Source organism: Scomber scombrus, chromosome 11 (assembly GCF_963691925.1).
Source record: "Scomber scombrus chromosome 11, fScoSco1.1, whole genome shotgun sequence".
NCBI classification, from domain to species: domain Eukaryota; kingdom Metazoa; phylum Chordata; class Actinopteri; order Scombriformes; family Scombridae; genus Scomber; species Scomber scombrus.
The window spans coordinates 4,303,624-4,320,103 of record NC_084980.1 but is presented as its reverse complement, the minus strand read 5'-3'; the positions used below and the strand labels follow the sequence as shown (position 1 = coordinate 4,320,103).

Below are 16,480 nucleotides of genomic sequence, written 5' to 3'. Positions count from 1 at the left end.
ACAGGGGTAATACCTCAAAGCTAATGTGTGTAGTGAAAAACATTTTTATTCTGCTAAATGAAATGTAAGCACGAGTCAATGACTTGACCTTAGATTTACTAAGTATTAGTACTTTGTGGCAGAAAGAAGTAAAAAGTATACTAAAGTACAAGTAGAAGCTTTAGTATTAAAGTGTAAAGTGTAAAGATGTTTTTTTTGTTCAGTGGGAGTCCGTTCTACAGAGTTATAGGAGTATGACCTTTTATTGCTATAACTTTACAAGGCATCCATGTCACACAAGGAAGAGAAACCTCTGACGCTATATTTAGACCATCAACCACCATTTCCACTTTCCATTGGAAGGCTGTCTTTGAGGGAGAGCTGCTCTTTTTTTATTTTCTTTTTTTCCTTAAGATTTATTTCTGGGCATTTTTGCCTTTATTTGATAGTGGATGGTATAGAGGTCAACAGGGAAAAGAGAGAGACTGGGGAATGACCTGCAGTAAAGGTCCCTTGCTGACCAGGGACGCTGCCATTATGTGGCATCCAAGCGCTCCAAGAGCTGCTCTTTTAAGCTTAACTTTTTTCAATCTTTTAATATTACCAATGTGATGTATCAATCTAACACTAGATTCCCTATTCACACAAAAACACTGGGTTTCTTGACAGGAAACAAATTTGTCAAATTGTCAAAACACACTATGCAAACAACAACAGAACAACAGAGTGTACCCTCCTCCTTTTGTGACCCTCCTGGGCAAAGTGAACAAAATAGTTTTGTGTTAGTGATGAATTGGTTGCAGATACAGTGAAAGTTATTGTTCTCATGGAAATGTATGTGTTCTTTTAGACCATGTTATGCTTTCAAGTGCTAACCCTTCTGATTTCTTAAGCTACTGAAATACATCCAGCAACTTAGGTGATATTTTTCAGTGGTGGTAAAGTGAATGATAGTGAATTTAACATGTTGACTTCTACATTATCTGACACATCAACCCTCTGCCTCTAAGATGAAACTTAATGTGTAGAACTTTTACCTGCTTGCAAAAAATGAGGACACTACACTGTAATTTGAATGCACTTTTTCTTTATTCTACAGATACTTTGGAGACAGATTGGACTAAAGCACAGGAGATCCCAAAGGTCTTAGGTGGCCGTCTGTGAGTTTCACTCCTCATCTAGCCCTTTCTGCGATGAATAATGATAAGAGAGTAGACAAAGATTAGACACATAAGTGACAGAAGACCAACACGACTCAACACGTGTTACACAAGATTCTGGCCTGAAATGTTTGTTTCTCAATTTAAAACAGCAATTGTTATAATATTTTAACTTGAATAAGGTTTATTTCACCTACTGCATTTCCTTACAGTATAATGAATGTTGGATGTAATGTAGCAATGTAAATATTATAAGGAACACTGGGATGCCTACAACTATGTCAAAATGGGCTCGTTCCTAGATTAATCTTGTATTTTCAAGCCACTGTGTTTTTATCATTTGTTACCCCTCCCAAAATGACAAAGTCTAACTTATAGGATAATAAATCACTCATTGACCTTACAAAATGTATAATTTGCAAAAATTGCAATTCAAGCCTAATTGATGATACATGAAAACATTTATCTTCTACTCGATGGCTACAAAGAACAAAGATGCGGGTAAGTATGCCATAACAGCCATAATGTTAGTATGTTCCAGCAAATATGAAGATACAATATTTTAACAAAAGGTGAGTGTTTCATCTAACAAAATTGTATGGCATCTTTACATGGAGTTGTACATATTATGTAACTATCATTAATGTAATGGAATTACATCTCAAGGTCTGTCTCTACATTCTACCAAAACACTCAATTATTGTGATTTGATCAAATATGAAAATTAGTGATACCTTCAGTGGGGCAAAAATGCATTTTCCACTAACCTATATCAAAGTGCACTAATTTTACTTACAACTAACTTAATCAAAATAAAAATCAATCTGCACAAAGACTGGTCTGATTTATTTGGTTCCATTGTGAATGATTGACACTATAATTATGGATTTTGCACTTTTAAAAATCAACGTTTGGATCAGGTAACATTATAATTATGGTATAATGATTATGATTATGATGGTATGATGGTAGGAGACTAGATGTGTTTTGTTGAAATCTAGCAGAGCCTCTTACCTTTGAGCCTACATCACGGCTCTTGGCACGCAGCTTGTTAACCTGAGACTCAGCAATGTCAGCTCTCTCCTCAGCCTCATCCAGCTCATGCTGCAGTTTACGAAACTTGCTCAGATGAGAATTAGCCTGCTCCTCCTACGGGATTGAACAAAAACACAGACATCAACATTATATGAGTACAAAAGGGGCCTAGGGGAGTTTATCTAAGGCTTGTGGTATTCAGTTTAAAGGGTAAATACATCTATAACCTGTCAATTAGAAATATATGGTTTTAAAAAACTGAAAAAAGAATAAAAAATTCAACAACACTGGTTTGTTGTTAACAACTTTGTCTCAACAACACAGTAGAAGTTGAGATGTTTGTCAAAACAGTTACTGCTGTAGTAGTATTTAAAAATATAATTTAATGTAATGTGATAAAAATTATGACATTAAATGCATTGTAATTTCACATACATTGTATGCAATTTTACATACATTGTAATTTTGATTTACTTTTGCAAAGAAAAGTACATTTGTATAGAGTACACAGTACAAATGAGACACAGTCCCACTTACAGCCTCCTCAGCTGATCTCTTATAGGCTTTGACTTTCAGCTGCAGTTTGTCAACCAGATCCTGGAGACGTGTAACATTCTTGCGATCCTCCTCAGTCTGTATAAATCAATGGGATAGGGAAGGGATTCACAAGTTCAATAAGGACTATTCTCTTTAAATAGCATCCTAATTTTGACCAAGAAATTAGCTGTGCAATAGTATGTGTGACATAGCTGAACAAAACATCCGTGCATAAAGAGACATTTGTCAGCAGAGCATAAAGATGCCTATAAATATTATACATTGTATGAAGACACAGTTGTGGCTATTTGTATAGGTTGTGGGTTGTTTAAAAAATCACCTGGTATGTCAGCTCCTTGATGCGTCTCTCATATTTACGCATTCCCTTCACTGCTTCACTGCTCTTCTTTTGCTCCGACTCCACCTCATTCTCAAGCTCCCTCACCTGAAAACAATCAGAAAAGCATTTATTATTCACTGGTTCACAAGTACATTAGCTTAAAGCTGCTTTAATCAGTATATTTTAACATGATTATTATTGAAATAACTAAGGGTAATTTCAATAATAAAATTGACACACACACACAGAATAATCATCCGCTCTGTAACATTACAGAGCTTTTTTAGCCAACTGTTTTGGTGTTATGGCATGGTTCAGTCTCAGCCTATGTCAAAGCCCTAATAAACTGACCTGCTGCTAATTAAGGCATAGGTAATTACTTCCTCTTGAGGAAAGTAGAATATCATATTAAACGAAAGGCCCTGATGTTTCCAGGGGTTCCAAGGGGATGGTAAAGACTAAATCAGATCTAAAAGGTCAATGAATTGAGAACATATGTATTTGTTAAATGGGCAGAAACGTGGCAATGGGATGATAACATGTCTGCTGGATGGATAAGTGTGCGGACTTTACCAATGACAAATTTAAAATGCAATAACATGTCACTTCTGTGTGTGTCACCTTGTTTTGGACCGCTTTCCCCCTGTGGCCAACATTAGATAATGCAGCTTTATAAATTGATGTTAGTCGTACAGATGCCTGTCCAAACAATTTGTGATATTTCTATACTGGCAACTCTTACCCTGGCCTCAAGCTTCTGCACTTGCTTCTTGCCTCCCTTCATGGCAATCTGTTCAGCTTCATCCAGACGGTGCTGCAGGTCTTTGATGGTTTGCTCCATGTTCTTCTTCATACGCTCCAGGTGAGCACTGGTGTCCTGCTCCTTCTTCAGTTCCTCTGCCATCATGGCAGCATCAGTAATGGCCTTCTTGGCCTTGTCTTCAGCATTTCTGCATTCCTGCAGCGCTTCCTCCACTTCAGTTTGAAGCTGGGAAGCATCAATCTCCAGCTTCTTCTTCTGGTTTATCAAGCCTGTGTTCTACATTTTTTGGCAATTGAGAATGTGAAAAAAACTGTTAGAATTTCAGAAATAAAGCCTTTTAGTTCTTCATAATATCCAAGAAAACTAATCAGTCTGTGGTTGTGTTGCCGTAAGTCATCAGGTCTCACCTGTGAGTGCAGTAGCTGCACCCTCTCACTAACATCCAGCAGCTCTTGTTCAGCAAGTTTGCGGCTTCTCTCAGTTTGCTCGAGAGCACCCCTCAATTCCATCAGTTCAGCCTGAAGTAAATTGTTGCGTCTCTCAACCATAGCAATGTTCTCTTTAAGGTCATCATTGGCTCGAACAGACTCATCCAGCTGAATTTGGCAATCCTAAATGGGATGATAATAACATTCATATTCATAATCAGTCTGAATTAGAAACATCTTAAGAGAGTTAACATTTCTGTCTCTCTAGGTTACCTTCAAATGTGCATGAATTGATTTAAGTTGTTTCTGGGCCTCAGATGCCTGCCTATTGGCCTGGCTCAGCTGGATCTCCATCTCATTGAGGTCTCCCTCCATCTTTTTCTTGAGACGCAGCGCCTCATTTCTGCTGCGACACTCAGCTTCAAGAGAGCTCTGCAGGGTGTCGATCGTCCTCTGCTGGTTCCTCTTGCACTGCTCCATCTCCTCATCTTTCTCAGCTAGTTTGCGTTCAATATCAGCTTTAACTTGATTGAACTCAAGCTGGGCTCTCAGAATCTTACCCTCTTCATGCTCCAGGGAGGCCTGATGGACAGGATGGTACACAGTTATACAAATTAACACGCACTGTTACTCTAAAATGTGTTATTCATCAAAGAAGGTCTCTACCTCTGCTTCCTCAAGAGCAGACTGGATCTCAGTCTTCTCCTGTTCCAGTTGTTTCCGTAATTTCTCCAGTTCATGGATACTCTTTCCACCCTCACCCAGTTGCTCAGTGAGGTCAGAAATCTCCTCTGTGGAATGTCAAGCGGGGGTATTAAGAAAGCTTCACAATTAATTATAATTGTGTCTACAGAAACCTTGAAACAAACTGTAGCATCATATCTTACCCTGTAAGTTCTTGTTCTCTCTTTTCATGGTCTCCAGATGATCCAGGCACTCTTCATAGGAGTTCTTCAGTTTGAAGAGCTCAGTACTCAGAGACCTGGCCTCTTTCTGAGAGCTCTCCAGCTCTGTTTGAGACTCTTCATACTTCTGTTTCCACTCAGAAAGGACCTACAATGAATAGAATGGCCAGCAATAAGTGTACATGTGGGAGGCGAATGGAAAGAAGACTACAGACTGGGTGATATCATCATTTTGTCTGAAATTAGTTATATTATTGAGTAACTTTAAGATGGAGAATGTAATGTGTTTTTTTCTGTACAAAAATGAGAATGCTGGTTTATGTAGCCAATGACATCAGTCCATTCATCAGTATCTGCTATGGTGTCTTTTTTTTAATATGATGACCAAGGGGCACCAAAGGACAAAATACTAAAATCCTGCATATTCTGAGTTTAACAATCACCATTGGGAATTTAACACCTAGCTGCTTCAGATTAGGGACCTAGAATTCTGTAGTTCTACTGGGCAGCTCCAAAAATGTGAAGAAGGGTACTACTGGAAAATAGCAGGTTAAAAGCTATAAAAGACATCATCAAATACTTCACCTTGTCAAAGTTTCTTTGCTTCTTGTCTAGAGCAGCAGCAGCAGCATTAGACCTCTCCACATCTACCATGAGATCTTCAATCTCATTCTGCAGTCTGTGTTTGGTCTTCTCCAGAGAAGAACATTTAGCATTCACTGCTTCAACTGCCTCCTCAGCATCCTGCAGGCGCTGAGCCAGCTTTTTCCTTTAGGAACCAATCATTCATATAATTTAATGATCCTGCATATTTTGTTTGTTTGTTTGTTCCTAATTCAAATTACTTCAACCACTAAGACTAGCTGCTCAATCATCTAACAGACAAACTTTTTGTTCGTCTTACATTTTAGTAGGAACATAACACAAACAAAAAGCTGATCTGCTAGACGAAGTAAAATGTCTTTTTAGGAGTTATAGCTTAAATTATTAATTAGATCTCAAACTGTCTTACTTGGCCTCCTCCAGTTCTTCAGTCCTCTGGATGGCATCAGTTTCGTACTTAGTTCTCCACTGAGCCACCTCAGAGTTGGCCTTGGACATGCCGCGCTGCAGTTCAGCCTTGGCTTCCTGTTCCTCCTCATACTGCTCCCTGAGCAGGTCACAGTCATGACGAGAGGACTGCACTGCATGGGCTAGGGCACTTTTTGCCTGTTTTAAAAAGTTGTATATGAATAAGCAACACTATAATATACATATGTTAGAAATGACATGCACTACTCTCACTATGTGCTGAAACTTCACCTTGGTCTCCTCTTCCAATTGTCTTTTTAGGTCTTCAATCTGTTGAGTGTAAGACATTTTTCCCCTTGTCAGTTGAGACACCAAGGATTCCTTTTCCTCCATCTGCCTTGAGAGTTCACCTAGTGTTTTGGTCAAAAGAAACATATTATTGTCAGTGTCTAAACCTGCATCACCAAGAAGGGAACTTTATTTTTTTTTATTTTAAACACATTCAGTACATGGTCCTGTCAATTAAGCAGACAAGATAAAGATAAAACAATAACATTATGTCTGTTCTTGTTTTAAGATAAAAAAAAATATACCATTTTCAGTTTGAAGCTTTGCTTTTTGCATGTTGAAGTCATTGATGCAACGTTGAGCTTCCTCAAACTTGGTCTTGTATTCATTCATCTGATCTTCCAGACTCCTGCAGGTCTTCTCCAGATTTGTCTGAATTGAAATAAATCACATAAAAGAAGACATTTCTCAATATACCCAATACGTCCCAAATATTCACAATCTGTGTGGTATCCACATTAGCAAGAAATTTCTTGTCAATTTAGCCAACCTTTGTCTTCACAATATGTTCCATATTAGAGACCACATCATCCAGTTCCAGTCTGAGCTCACTCTTCTCCTTCTCCAGTTTCTGCTTGACTCTCTGCAGGTTGTCAATCTGCTCCCCGAGGTCAGCAACACTGTCAGCTTGTTTCTTCCTCAGGGTAGCAGCAGTGGCTTCATGCTGCAGAGTGGACTCTTCAAGGTCTCTGCGGAGTCTCTGGAACTCAGCCTCCCTCTTCTTGTTCATCTCAATCTGAGCAGAGGTTGCTCCACCAGCCTCCTCCAGCCTCTCACTGATCTCCTCCAGCTCTCTGGACAAGTCAGCTCTCTGCTTTTCCACCTTGGCTCGGGCAGCTCGCTCTGCCTCAAGCTCTTCCTCCAGCTCTTCAATGCGGGCCTGTTAAGGAAGAATTATTTAGCCCCTACTTGCTGTTGACTGTTTTACCAAGTTTGCAAATGAGTTATTCATTACCTGAAGCTCTTTCAGTTTCTTTTGAAGCTGTATGGAAATGGCCTGCTCATCCTCTATTTTATTACTGAGTTGGTTGAGTTCAAAGTCTTTCCTGTCGTGAAATTAGTAAGAGTTAGATCAAATGCATATATTTATATTGTCTGTATCTGTAGAGCCTTTCTCTACGTTATGAAATATAGACATAGAGTTCATAGTGCTTACTTTTTCAAATGCTCTTCGAGCTGTTGCTTGTCATTTTCCAGATCCATTAGGCTCTCGTGGGTCAACTTTAAGTCTCCCTCCAGCTTTCTCTTTGCTCTCTCAAGATCCATCCGGATCTTCTTCTCTTGTTCCAGAGAACCTTCAAGCTGGACAAGATCATTACAGAAAGTCAAACCATTTTCCCCAACAAGCAACTAACAGTGACTGACCTTTTTTCAAACACATTCATTGAAATACATACATCATCCACTTGCTGCTCCAGCTTAGCCTTGGCCTTGGTCAGAGTGTTGACTTTGTCTTCTTCACTCTGCAGGTCATCCAGCGTTTGCTGATGAGCTTCCTGTAAGGCTTTCTTTTCCTTGGTCAACTTGGCAATGATTTCATCCAGAGCAGACATCTCTTCAGTCATGTTTTTTACCTAGGGAGCATGAAAAGATGCATTTTACTATGCCCCATCAAGTTGCTGATCTGTTGTCAAATAGTCAATTGTCATACCTTGTTCTCAGTGGCATGCTTCTCCTTCTCCACTTTAGCCAGAGTTAACTCTAAGTCATCAATGTCTTTCTTTAACTCAGAGCATTCATCTTCCAGCTTCCTCTTCTTAGCAGTCAGTTCAGCATTCATCTCCTCCTCGTCCTCCAGTCTCTCAGATAACTCTTTCCCTTTTGCCTCCATCTGAATTTTATGTTTGATCAGCCCTTCACATCTTTCCTCTGCATCAGCAAGGTTATCTTGCTCCTAATTTGTAATGAAAACTGAGTTAATCACATGATAAGTCTTATTATATATTGTAAATGTGTTATTTTGCATATAATGATTATAATTAAAAGCCATTAGGAATGTGGTCATCAAACATACGGCCTGAACTTGAAGCTGGAGGTCATTCTTTTCTTGGAGAATAGAGACCATTTTCTCCTCCAGTTCCTTCCTACGAGCTTCAGACTTTGCATAAGCTTCTTTCAACTTCAGGAATTCTTCCTTCATGTTGGCCATTTCCTTTTCTGATTCAGCAGATCTCAGCAGGGGTTTGATCTTGAAGAACAACTTCATCCAGGGCCAATTCTTGACTCCCATGAAGGCACGGATATTCCACTGGATTACCAATAGTGCATCCCTGTCAAAAATTAACCAAAGTTTCATGTACTGTATGAGTAACAACAACAACACAAAAACATTACAATTCTGATTTATCTAACCTCCTTTCAACAATCTTCTGGAATTCCATTCTCGCCAGTAGACCTCTTGCTCTAGCTTGGATTCCAGTGATGATGAGTGATAAACGGTCATCTCTCATTTCCTCCAGTTGCCCAAGAAGACCAGCTTTAAAGAACACCTTCAGGATATATGAACATCATATAAATATCCACCAGCTGTTATGCATATATTCAACAAATGAGGGATCACACTCTTGGGACTTTGTAGCTTTGAATTGGATTGGTAGTTTTTACTGTAGATATGTGGTTCCAAAGCTGACTGTTGTGTGTAGATATGAAATGTGCATTGCTTTTAATTTGGCCCTTCATTAATTACCTTAGTGTGTCCAAACTTGTATTGATTGTGATCAATATCCAAAGACCCAAGGAGTTTCTCTGCTCCCTTCTTGCTGTCAATGAACTGACCGTCAGGGATGGCAGCAGGATTCAGGATGCGATATCTGGAAAATAAAAGACAAAATGTCTATAGGAATAATATTAGAATTTTTTTTGGAACTGTATGATTTAACACTTATAATGTTATACCTCTGTTTGAAATCTCCATAGAGGATCCTGTTGGGGAAGCCCTTTCTGCAAATTCTGATGCCTTCCAGCACACCGTTACAGCGCAGCTGGTGCATGACCAGAGGGTTCTCCATGGCCCCAGGAGTCTTGGTCTCATTGGGGATGATGCAGCGTACAAAGTGGGGGTGAGTAGACCTCAAGTTGGTCATCAGCTTGTTTAGGTTCTCCTTTGAAGGTAAATAAGCAGTCTGTTTAGCAACCTATTTAGGTGATTATGTGACTAATCTTATCCCTTGAAAATTAAATCTCAGTTACTGATTTCCATGTGAAGCAGCCATTCAGAGATATGTATGTGTTTATACCAACCCTATGCAAAGCAGATACTGTCTGGAACGATGAGCCCTTCTTCTTGGTTCCTTTACCACTTTTTCCATCACCCCCTAATGTAAACAAAAGTGCAACTAATTAGACTGCATTAATAGACATAGACAGAATTTATTCAATCTTGCCACTGTTAGTGGACATCTGTGAGTAAACTTATAAATTATGGATCTTCCCAATTTAATGCAGTACATTCAGTTTATTCCCACATGTCTTCATAAATAAACAATGACATAAGTCTATTGTAACATGCACTACAGAACAAACAATAGGAGTGTTTTCTAATATGCTGCCTCTTTTGGCAGTAATCAGCAGGACAACGTCATTTGTCTGTGCTTTCCAAAACTGTTGTAAATCACAGTTTAAATATTATGTTTTATGGTGTGACAACGCTGTGGTTAAGGTCTTGTAAGATGTAGGCACAAAAACACTCTATTAGGGTTAGGGAAAGATCATAGTTTGGGTTCAAGTGATCACTTGAAACATGGTATGGGTTAAAGTTACTGCATTCTTAAAGTTAGGCACCTTGTCCATTATGGGAATAGTGAATCATGACAATTGTAGTTACGTTTTTTAAAAAGACTGACCTAGCTCCCAGTTAGAAATGGGAAGCGAACAATGGTCTCCTGTAATTAAGTCCACTTTTTGCCTTATATCTATCTAGCTATTCACCCATTCTATAACCTCCTATAGACATAATCTGGTCTGCATTACTTGTCTGGGTCATAATTACTATGGCTAAATGGTGTCTGTCACTCAAACATAACCATAGTTCATTTGTACAACCTATACTGTTGTTTTTTGTTTTTTGTTTTGTTGTTGGGATGACTGTGGATCACGAGGTAGAGTGGTCGTCCACCAATTGGAAGATTGGCGGTTCAATTCCTGGCTTCTCCAGTCCACATGCCAATATGTCCTTGGGCAAGATAGTTAACCCCAAAAGTCAATAGTGTGTGAATTTGTATGAATGGTTAGTCTCCTCCTGATTAACAGACTGGCTCACTGCATGGTAGCCTGCCATCAGAGTATGAACGTGTGTGAATGGGTGAATAAGACATGCAGTGTAAAAGTGCTTTTAGTGGTCATAATGACTAGAGAAGCACTACATAAGTACAGACCATTTACATTTGTTTTTCTTGGGAGGATGGGCGGTTTATTCTTACCTGATTCAGATCCAGCATAATTTGCAAAGAGGACGCCAAGCAGCTTAAGAGTAGATTTCTGGTACAGTCCAACAACAGTCTCATTCAGAGGATCCTTGTTCTTCACCAGCCAGTTGTTGATATTATAGTCAACAGTTCCAGCGTAGTGGACCAGGGCAAAATGAGCTTCTGGTCTCCCTTTCACAATTCTAGGCTTCTGGAAGTTGTTGGATTTTCCCAGGTGGTTGTCATAGAGTTTAGCTTTAAAGGTGGTATCACTGGCTTTGGGAAACATGCACTCCTCTTCAAGGATGGACATAATACCCATGGGCTGAGTAGACCAAAATATGAGTGATTAAAAAAACATTTTTTAATTCATCTTATTTGTGATTGAGCATTAGATCAGAGTCTCTCACCTTTTCAATCAGGTCAATACAGGCTTGCAAGTCCATACCAAAATCAATGAAAGTCCATTCAATGCCCTCTTTCTTGTACTCTTCCTGCTCCAGCACAAACATGTGATGGTTGAAAAACTGTTGCAGTTTTTCATTGGTGAAGTTGATGCACATCTGCTCAAAGGTGTTGAACTGTAACGTAAAGTGCATAACAATATAGTCATTTTCACACCCACTGTTTTATAATGTACAGAAAAGTGAAAAAGAGTATTTTAATTCATTATTTGCCTACAAATAATAGACAGAGCTCACATCAAAGATCTCAAATCCAGCAATGTCCAGTACACCAATGAAGTACTGGCGAGACTGCCTGGTGTCCAGGGATTGGTTGATACGGACTACCATCCACAGAAACATCTTCTCATACACTGACTTAGACAGTGCACCAATGCCATAGTAGACCTAAAGAAGAAATCCAGAAAATAATCTTTCATGAACTCTCAATGTTGTTTCCTTTAAGTTATGTCAATATGTGACATGTTTATGTCAATTATTTACATTTTTGATTACCACTTTATATAGTACTCTTCAGTTTAAAATTGCCTACAAATGCCTACCTCCAATTTGTGTTTGACTGACAACAGATAGACCAAATTCTCTTCTGTTTAATTGAATAATAACTGAAAAATAACTGCTCAAAGAGTTACTACCAGTGACCACAGGTGTTACCAAATCAACCAGGACAGAAATTCAGTCCTCCAATTTCCCTCTTACCTGATTAACATTTTGTCCCTTGGTGACCCACTCGTTTCCTACTTTGACTCTTGGATGACAGAGAGCTTTGATGAGGTCAGCAGAGTTCAGGCCCATCAGATAAGCTACTTTGTCAGCAACTGAGAAAATACAAATGAATATAAAATCTCTCAGCAAGTATCAAATGCCTGAACCGTGACATGTTTTAAATCATGTTTATCACATTTCAGAGTTTAGAGGGCCCCTCTCACCTTCAGTGCCATCAGCCTCTGCCTGCTCCTCTCGCTGCTTCTGCTTAAACTTCATGTTACCATAGTGCATGATGGCACCAGTCAGCTTGTAAATGCCATTCTTCTCTTCTTGAGTGAAGCCCAGTACATCAAAGGCTTCCTAAATAGAGAATAGAGGTTTTATATTGGATATGTCATTGTATTGTTATGCTGTATCAAGGTTTACAGTGTAGAGTGACAGCAGAGTGGTATAAAATTGCATTTCTCGTTTAAGCCTCCATGATCACACATTAAACCAAAGTTGGCCTCTGACAAGACACATCAATATTTCAGGATCCTAGGCCAACAGGTAGATGTAAAACACCATGTTGAAGGCCAGAGCAATGTACTTTGTCTGGTTTTTCCAAAAAGCCCTATTAATAAACTATTACTCTTCAGTAAACCCATTCAGGTCTAAATCTAGAATAGTAAAATGTACAAATTCAACAGATACCAGATGTTCAAATTACTTGTGTGAACAAGTGTTTTGTGAACAGAGAGAAGGTTTCATCTTTTACTCACATCAGTGGCCATCAGCTCTTCAGCATCATTTATGGAGGCTACAGTCGTCTCTCCTTGGGAGATGAAGGCGTAGTCGTAGGGATTGTTGGTAATGAGCATCATCTCTGAAATTCAAAACAATAAACTTAACATTTTTATGATAGCGATGAAGCAGCATTTCAAACTCTAAGTCTAACTTCTTTTTTTTTCATTTACCAAGCAACTCAGGTTTCTTCTGAGACAGAATCTGATAGAAGATGTGGTAATCTCTCTCAGCCTTAAGCTGAAAGGTGACACGGGACTTTTCCAGCAGATCTGCAAAGACATTTGTATTATGAATATGGGTAGGAAGGTGAACATTGTGATGAAGATACCAAACCAGATGAAAGTATATAATGTTTACTTACATGTCTCAATATCAGCCGATGCCAGTTTTCCACTGGCAGCAAAGTGAATTCGAATGAATTTGCCCTGAAAAAAATAAAATAATAAAATACTGTACAATACAATAAGCACAATAAGCACAAAAGCTCAAATGATATAACAGACAGAAACCTACAAATCTGGACGAGTTGTCATTCCTGATGGTCTTGGCATTACCAAAGGCTTCTAAAGCTGGGTTAGCCTGGATGATTTGATCCTCCAGGGTGCCCTGAAAGAGTATAACAGTACATTTATTCAAATGGATAAACATTTAAAAACCCAATGTGCCTGCAAAGGTACCATTTTGTGTAAATTCAGTGTAGAGACCTTTTTTTCCTGGCTTGCATCCTTCTTTCCGCCGCTTCCGGCTGCAATGCTGGCAAAGTACTGGATGACTCTCTTGGTGTTGACAGTTTTCCCAGCACCAGATTCTCCACTGAAGACACAAAAAACTTTTTTCAATAAAACGGCAACTAGGCAGCGTATATGTTCATACATTCATTTTCATGCTCGTTGTCTATTCTAATATAGTGTTTACATGCCTGAGTATTAACTCCTGTAAATATTCCACATCAAATGATAAGATAAATTACTTAGGTTTAACTGGCATAGATCAACAAAAAAACAATAACAACAAAAAAACAGCAAACAGTATTTTACAGGGAGCTGTGTGATGCCACTGACTATTGCCACACTAAATCACTGAAATGCTATTACACAAAGTCATAAAAACCAAACTCACGTGATGAGAATTGACTGATTTTCTCTGTCTAAAAAAAGAAAAGAAAGGATCACTTAAGATCGCAGGCTTCCTCAGCATTTGAATTTTATGTGAGTATATGATAACTGCAGGTCAAATACCAGCAAGCATGTATTGGTAGGCATTGTCAGAGATGGAGAAGATGTGAGGAGGAGCTTCACTCCTCTTCTTTCCTCTGTAGGCATTAACCACCTCTTGGTTGTAGACTGGCAGCCACTTGTAGGGGTTAACAGTCACACAGAAGAGCCCAGAGTAGGTCTGAGAAACACAAAGCAGGCAAACAGGTGAAGCAATTATATCCGACATAATGCACTTTGATTTAATTTGAAATATGAATGTAGGACAAAAGAAAGGGAACATGTACACCACGGTTTGGGTGCATTTGAGAGTCTTTGCTTCACATTGTTTTAAAAGCTTTCAACTCACATAGATCATCCATGCTGCGTAACGCTCTTTGAGGTTAAACAGCACAGCTGGCTCATGGAGGAAGGTGAACATCGCCATGTCTTCAATTTTATCAAACTTTGGCGGGTTCTGAGGGTGTACATCGACGTCCTTCACTGTGACAGACTGAAAGCAGAAACTATAATGTTGGTAATTTTGAAAAATTACAGCTACCGTTAAACAACAATAATGATAATAATAACATTTAATAATATTAATAATAATAACAACAACAATAATAATAATATAGAACTGACTTTGTAAAATTATTTTTTATTACTTTGCTACAATTATCTTTTGAAAATGAAACAAGATTTAGTGCATGTTGTGTGTATGCAGTTAGTATGTCATGCAGTGTAGTTCGGAGTACAGGGACATAATGCCTTCTTGCTCAGGAGTTTTGTTTGTCTGTTGTTGCTCTATTGTGTATCACCAAAGAACAAATAGGCCTGAATCTTTTCTTTCATCACTTCTGCATCTCAATTAGGAAAGCCAGCTGCATCCAGGGCAGCTGTTCCTGCCAGATCACTGACCTTTCCTTTTGCAGTGTCAGCGGTGACTTTGTCCCCCTCACGGCTGACGATGGAAGCCTTCACGTACTCCTCTTCAGTGTCAGGAACAAAGCACTCCTTCTTCATGTCAAATATACGAGTCTGTGCCTCCAGACGCTCCTTGTCTGACTTTCTCAGGAACGGGGCAGCTGCCCCAAACTCTCTCATGGCAGCATCACCCATTTTTCACTTTGTCTAGCGAAATAAAAGAGAGCAATCAATTACAGTTCAACCATATTATGTATTTATTTAGCTGAAGATAAAATGTAATTTATCATATAATGTTTTTTTTTCTTTCTCTACATCATAAAATTCACTGTATTGAAATCAAACACATTTAAATTTTTCAGATTCTCTTACCTTAACAATCCCTACTGAGGAGACTGAGGTGTAATGGTCCTATGGAAAGAAGAAATGGAAACTGATGAGCTAATTCTTCAGTCCACACCAGCACAGGTAATGTTCAGTGGCAAAGCGTTGCTGTTGATTTACAAACCATTGTCCATGGACCTTACCTTGAGATAGAATGGTGACCTATTGGGTGTGTCACCATGAGCTCTCTTTATAAGTGAATCCCCTCTGCCAAATATGGAGGAGGCTTTCAGGACCCAGGAATGTTATTGTGTCTGAGTTGAGTTGGGGGTACATGAAGGGAGGGGGTTAATGAGTGGCACTGAGCAATATAGAAATCAGCGGGTCATAGTCTTATCAGTGATGGAGTCTCCTGACAAGGCCATATTAGGAGCTCCATGCAGGGCAGTGATTAATCATAGGTATCCTCAAGCAGCCAGGGGAACACGACTCAATCTTTAAATAGACGCGGGGAGGAATTCCTTTCCAGCATCCCTTAAGTGTGCTTCTGTTACAGGAACAATGCACATTGTATTACACAGAAGCATCCTCGCTTAGGACATGCAAGACTGATACTGACACTGTCCAAATGCATTGTATGATTTCACAAAGATGTTATGAATGTGGTCATATGCTGAACTTTAGGATGTCCAATTTCCAATTTTATTGGTATTTATTGGTAAAAACCTTCTTTCTTTCTTTTTTTAATTAGACAATCAAATATGAATCACAGTCAGTGATGTAATAGTAGAAATGTGGACGCACATGTTATTTTCTGTTATCAGTGAACCAAATGCTAATGTTACCAATATAATAAAAATGAAAGAACTGAATAAATATATATATATTAAATAGTAAAATTAAAAAACAATTACAGCAAGTAGAGGCATACAAAAATATATATGACTAAAATCCAGAGGGACAATTGCAATTTATGTGTCTGTTTTGTTTTGTAAATGTACTAACTAATTTCAAAATCATTACATTCCAGTTAAATATATTTTTGCATTTAAAAAATCATTTATAGGATAAGAAAATAAGATTGAGAAAGATAGTATTATCAAAGCTTCTTGGCATGGCAGCAGAAAAAACATCCCAAAAGGATAATTGACATTCTCTGCGTGTTTTAC

General features: G+C 38.7%; 1 protein-coding gene across 1 annotated transcript; it reads right to left on the bottom strand.

Moving 5' to 3' along the window:
- Nucleotides 1-1,146: 1,146 nt before the first annotated feature.
- Nucleotides 1,147-15,182, bottom strand: LOC133990283 (myosin-7). The gene is made up of 37 exons (XM_062428548.1): nt 14,982-15,182; nt 14,431-14,574; nt 14,106-14,262; nt 13,987-14,014; nt 13,572-13,680; nt 13,381-13,473; nt 13,229-13,292; nt 13,038-13,136; nt 12,843-12,946; nt 12,303-12,441; nt 12,073-12,191; nt 11,611-11,760; nt 11,320-11,490; nt 10,925-11,234; nt 9,747-9,820; nt 9,402-9,607; nt 9,193-9,316; nt 8,859-8,995; nt 8,521-8,776; nt 8,158-8,400; nt 7,904-8,080; nt 7,663-7,808; nt 7,462-7,552; nt 6,997-7,386; nt 6,752-6,878; nt 6,450-6,568; nt 6,160-6,356; nt 5,733-5,916; nt 5,130-5,295; nt 4,909-5,033; nt 4,516-4,824; nt 4,222-4,425; nt 3,794-4,090; nt 3,052-3,156; nt 2,712-2,807; nt 2,154-2,288; nt 1,147-1,167 (listed from the first exon to the last, which is right to left on the bottom strand). Exons 1-37 carry the CDS (start codon nt 15,180-15,182, stop codon nt 1,147-1,149), a joined length of 5,817 nt encoding a protein of 1,938 aa, XP_062284532.1.
- Between the last annotated feature and the right edge of the window lie 1,298 nt (nt 15,183-16,480).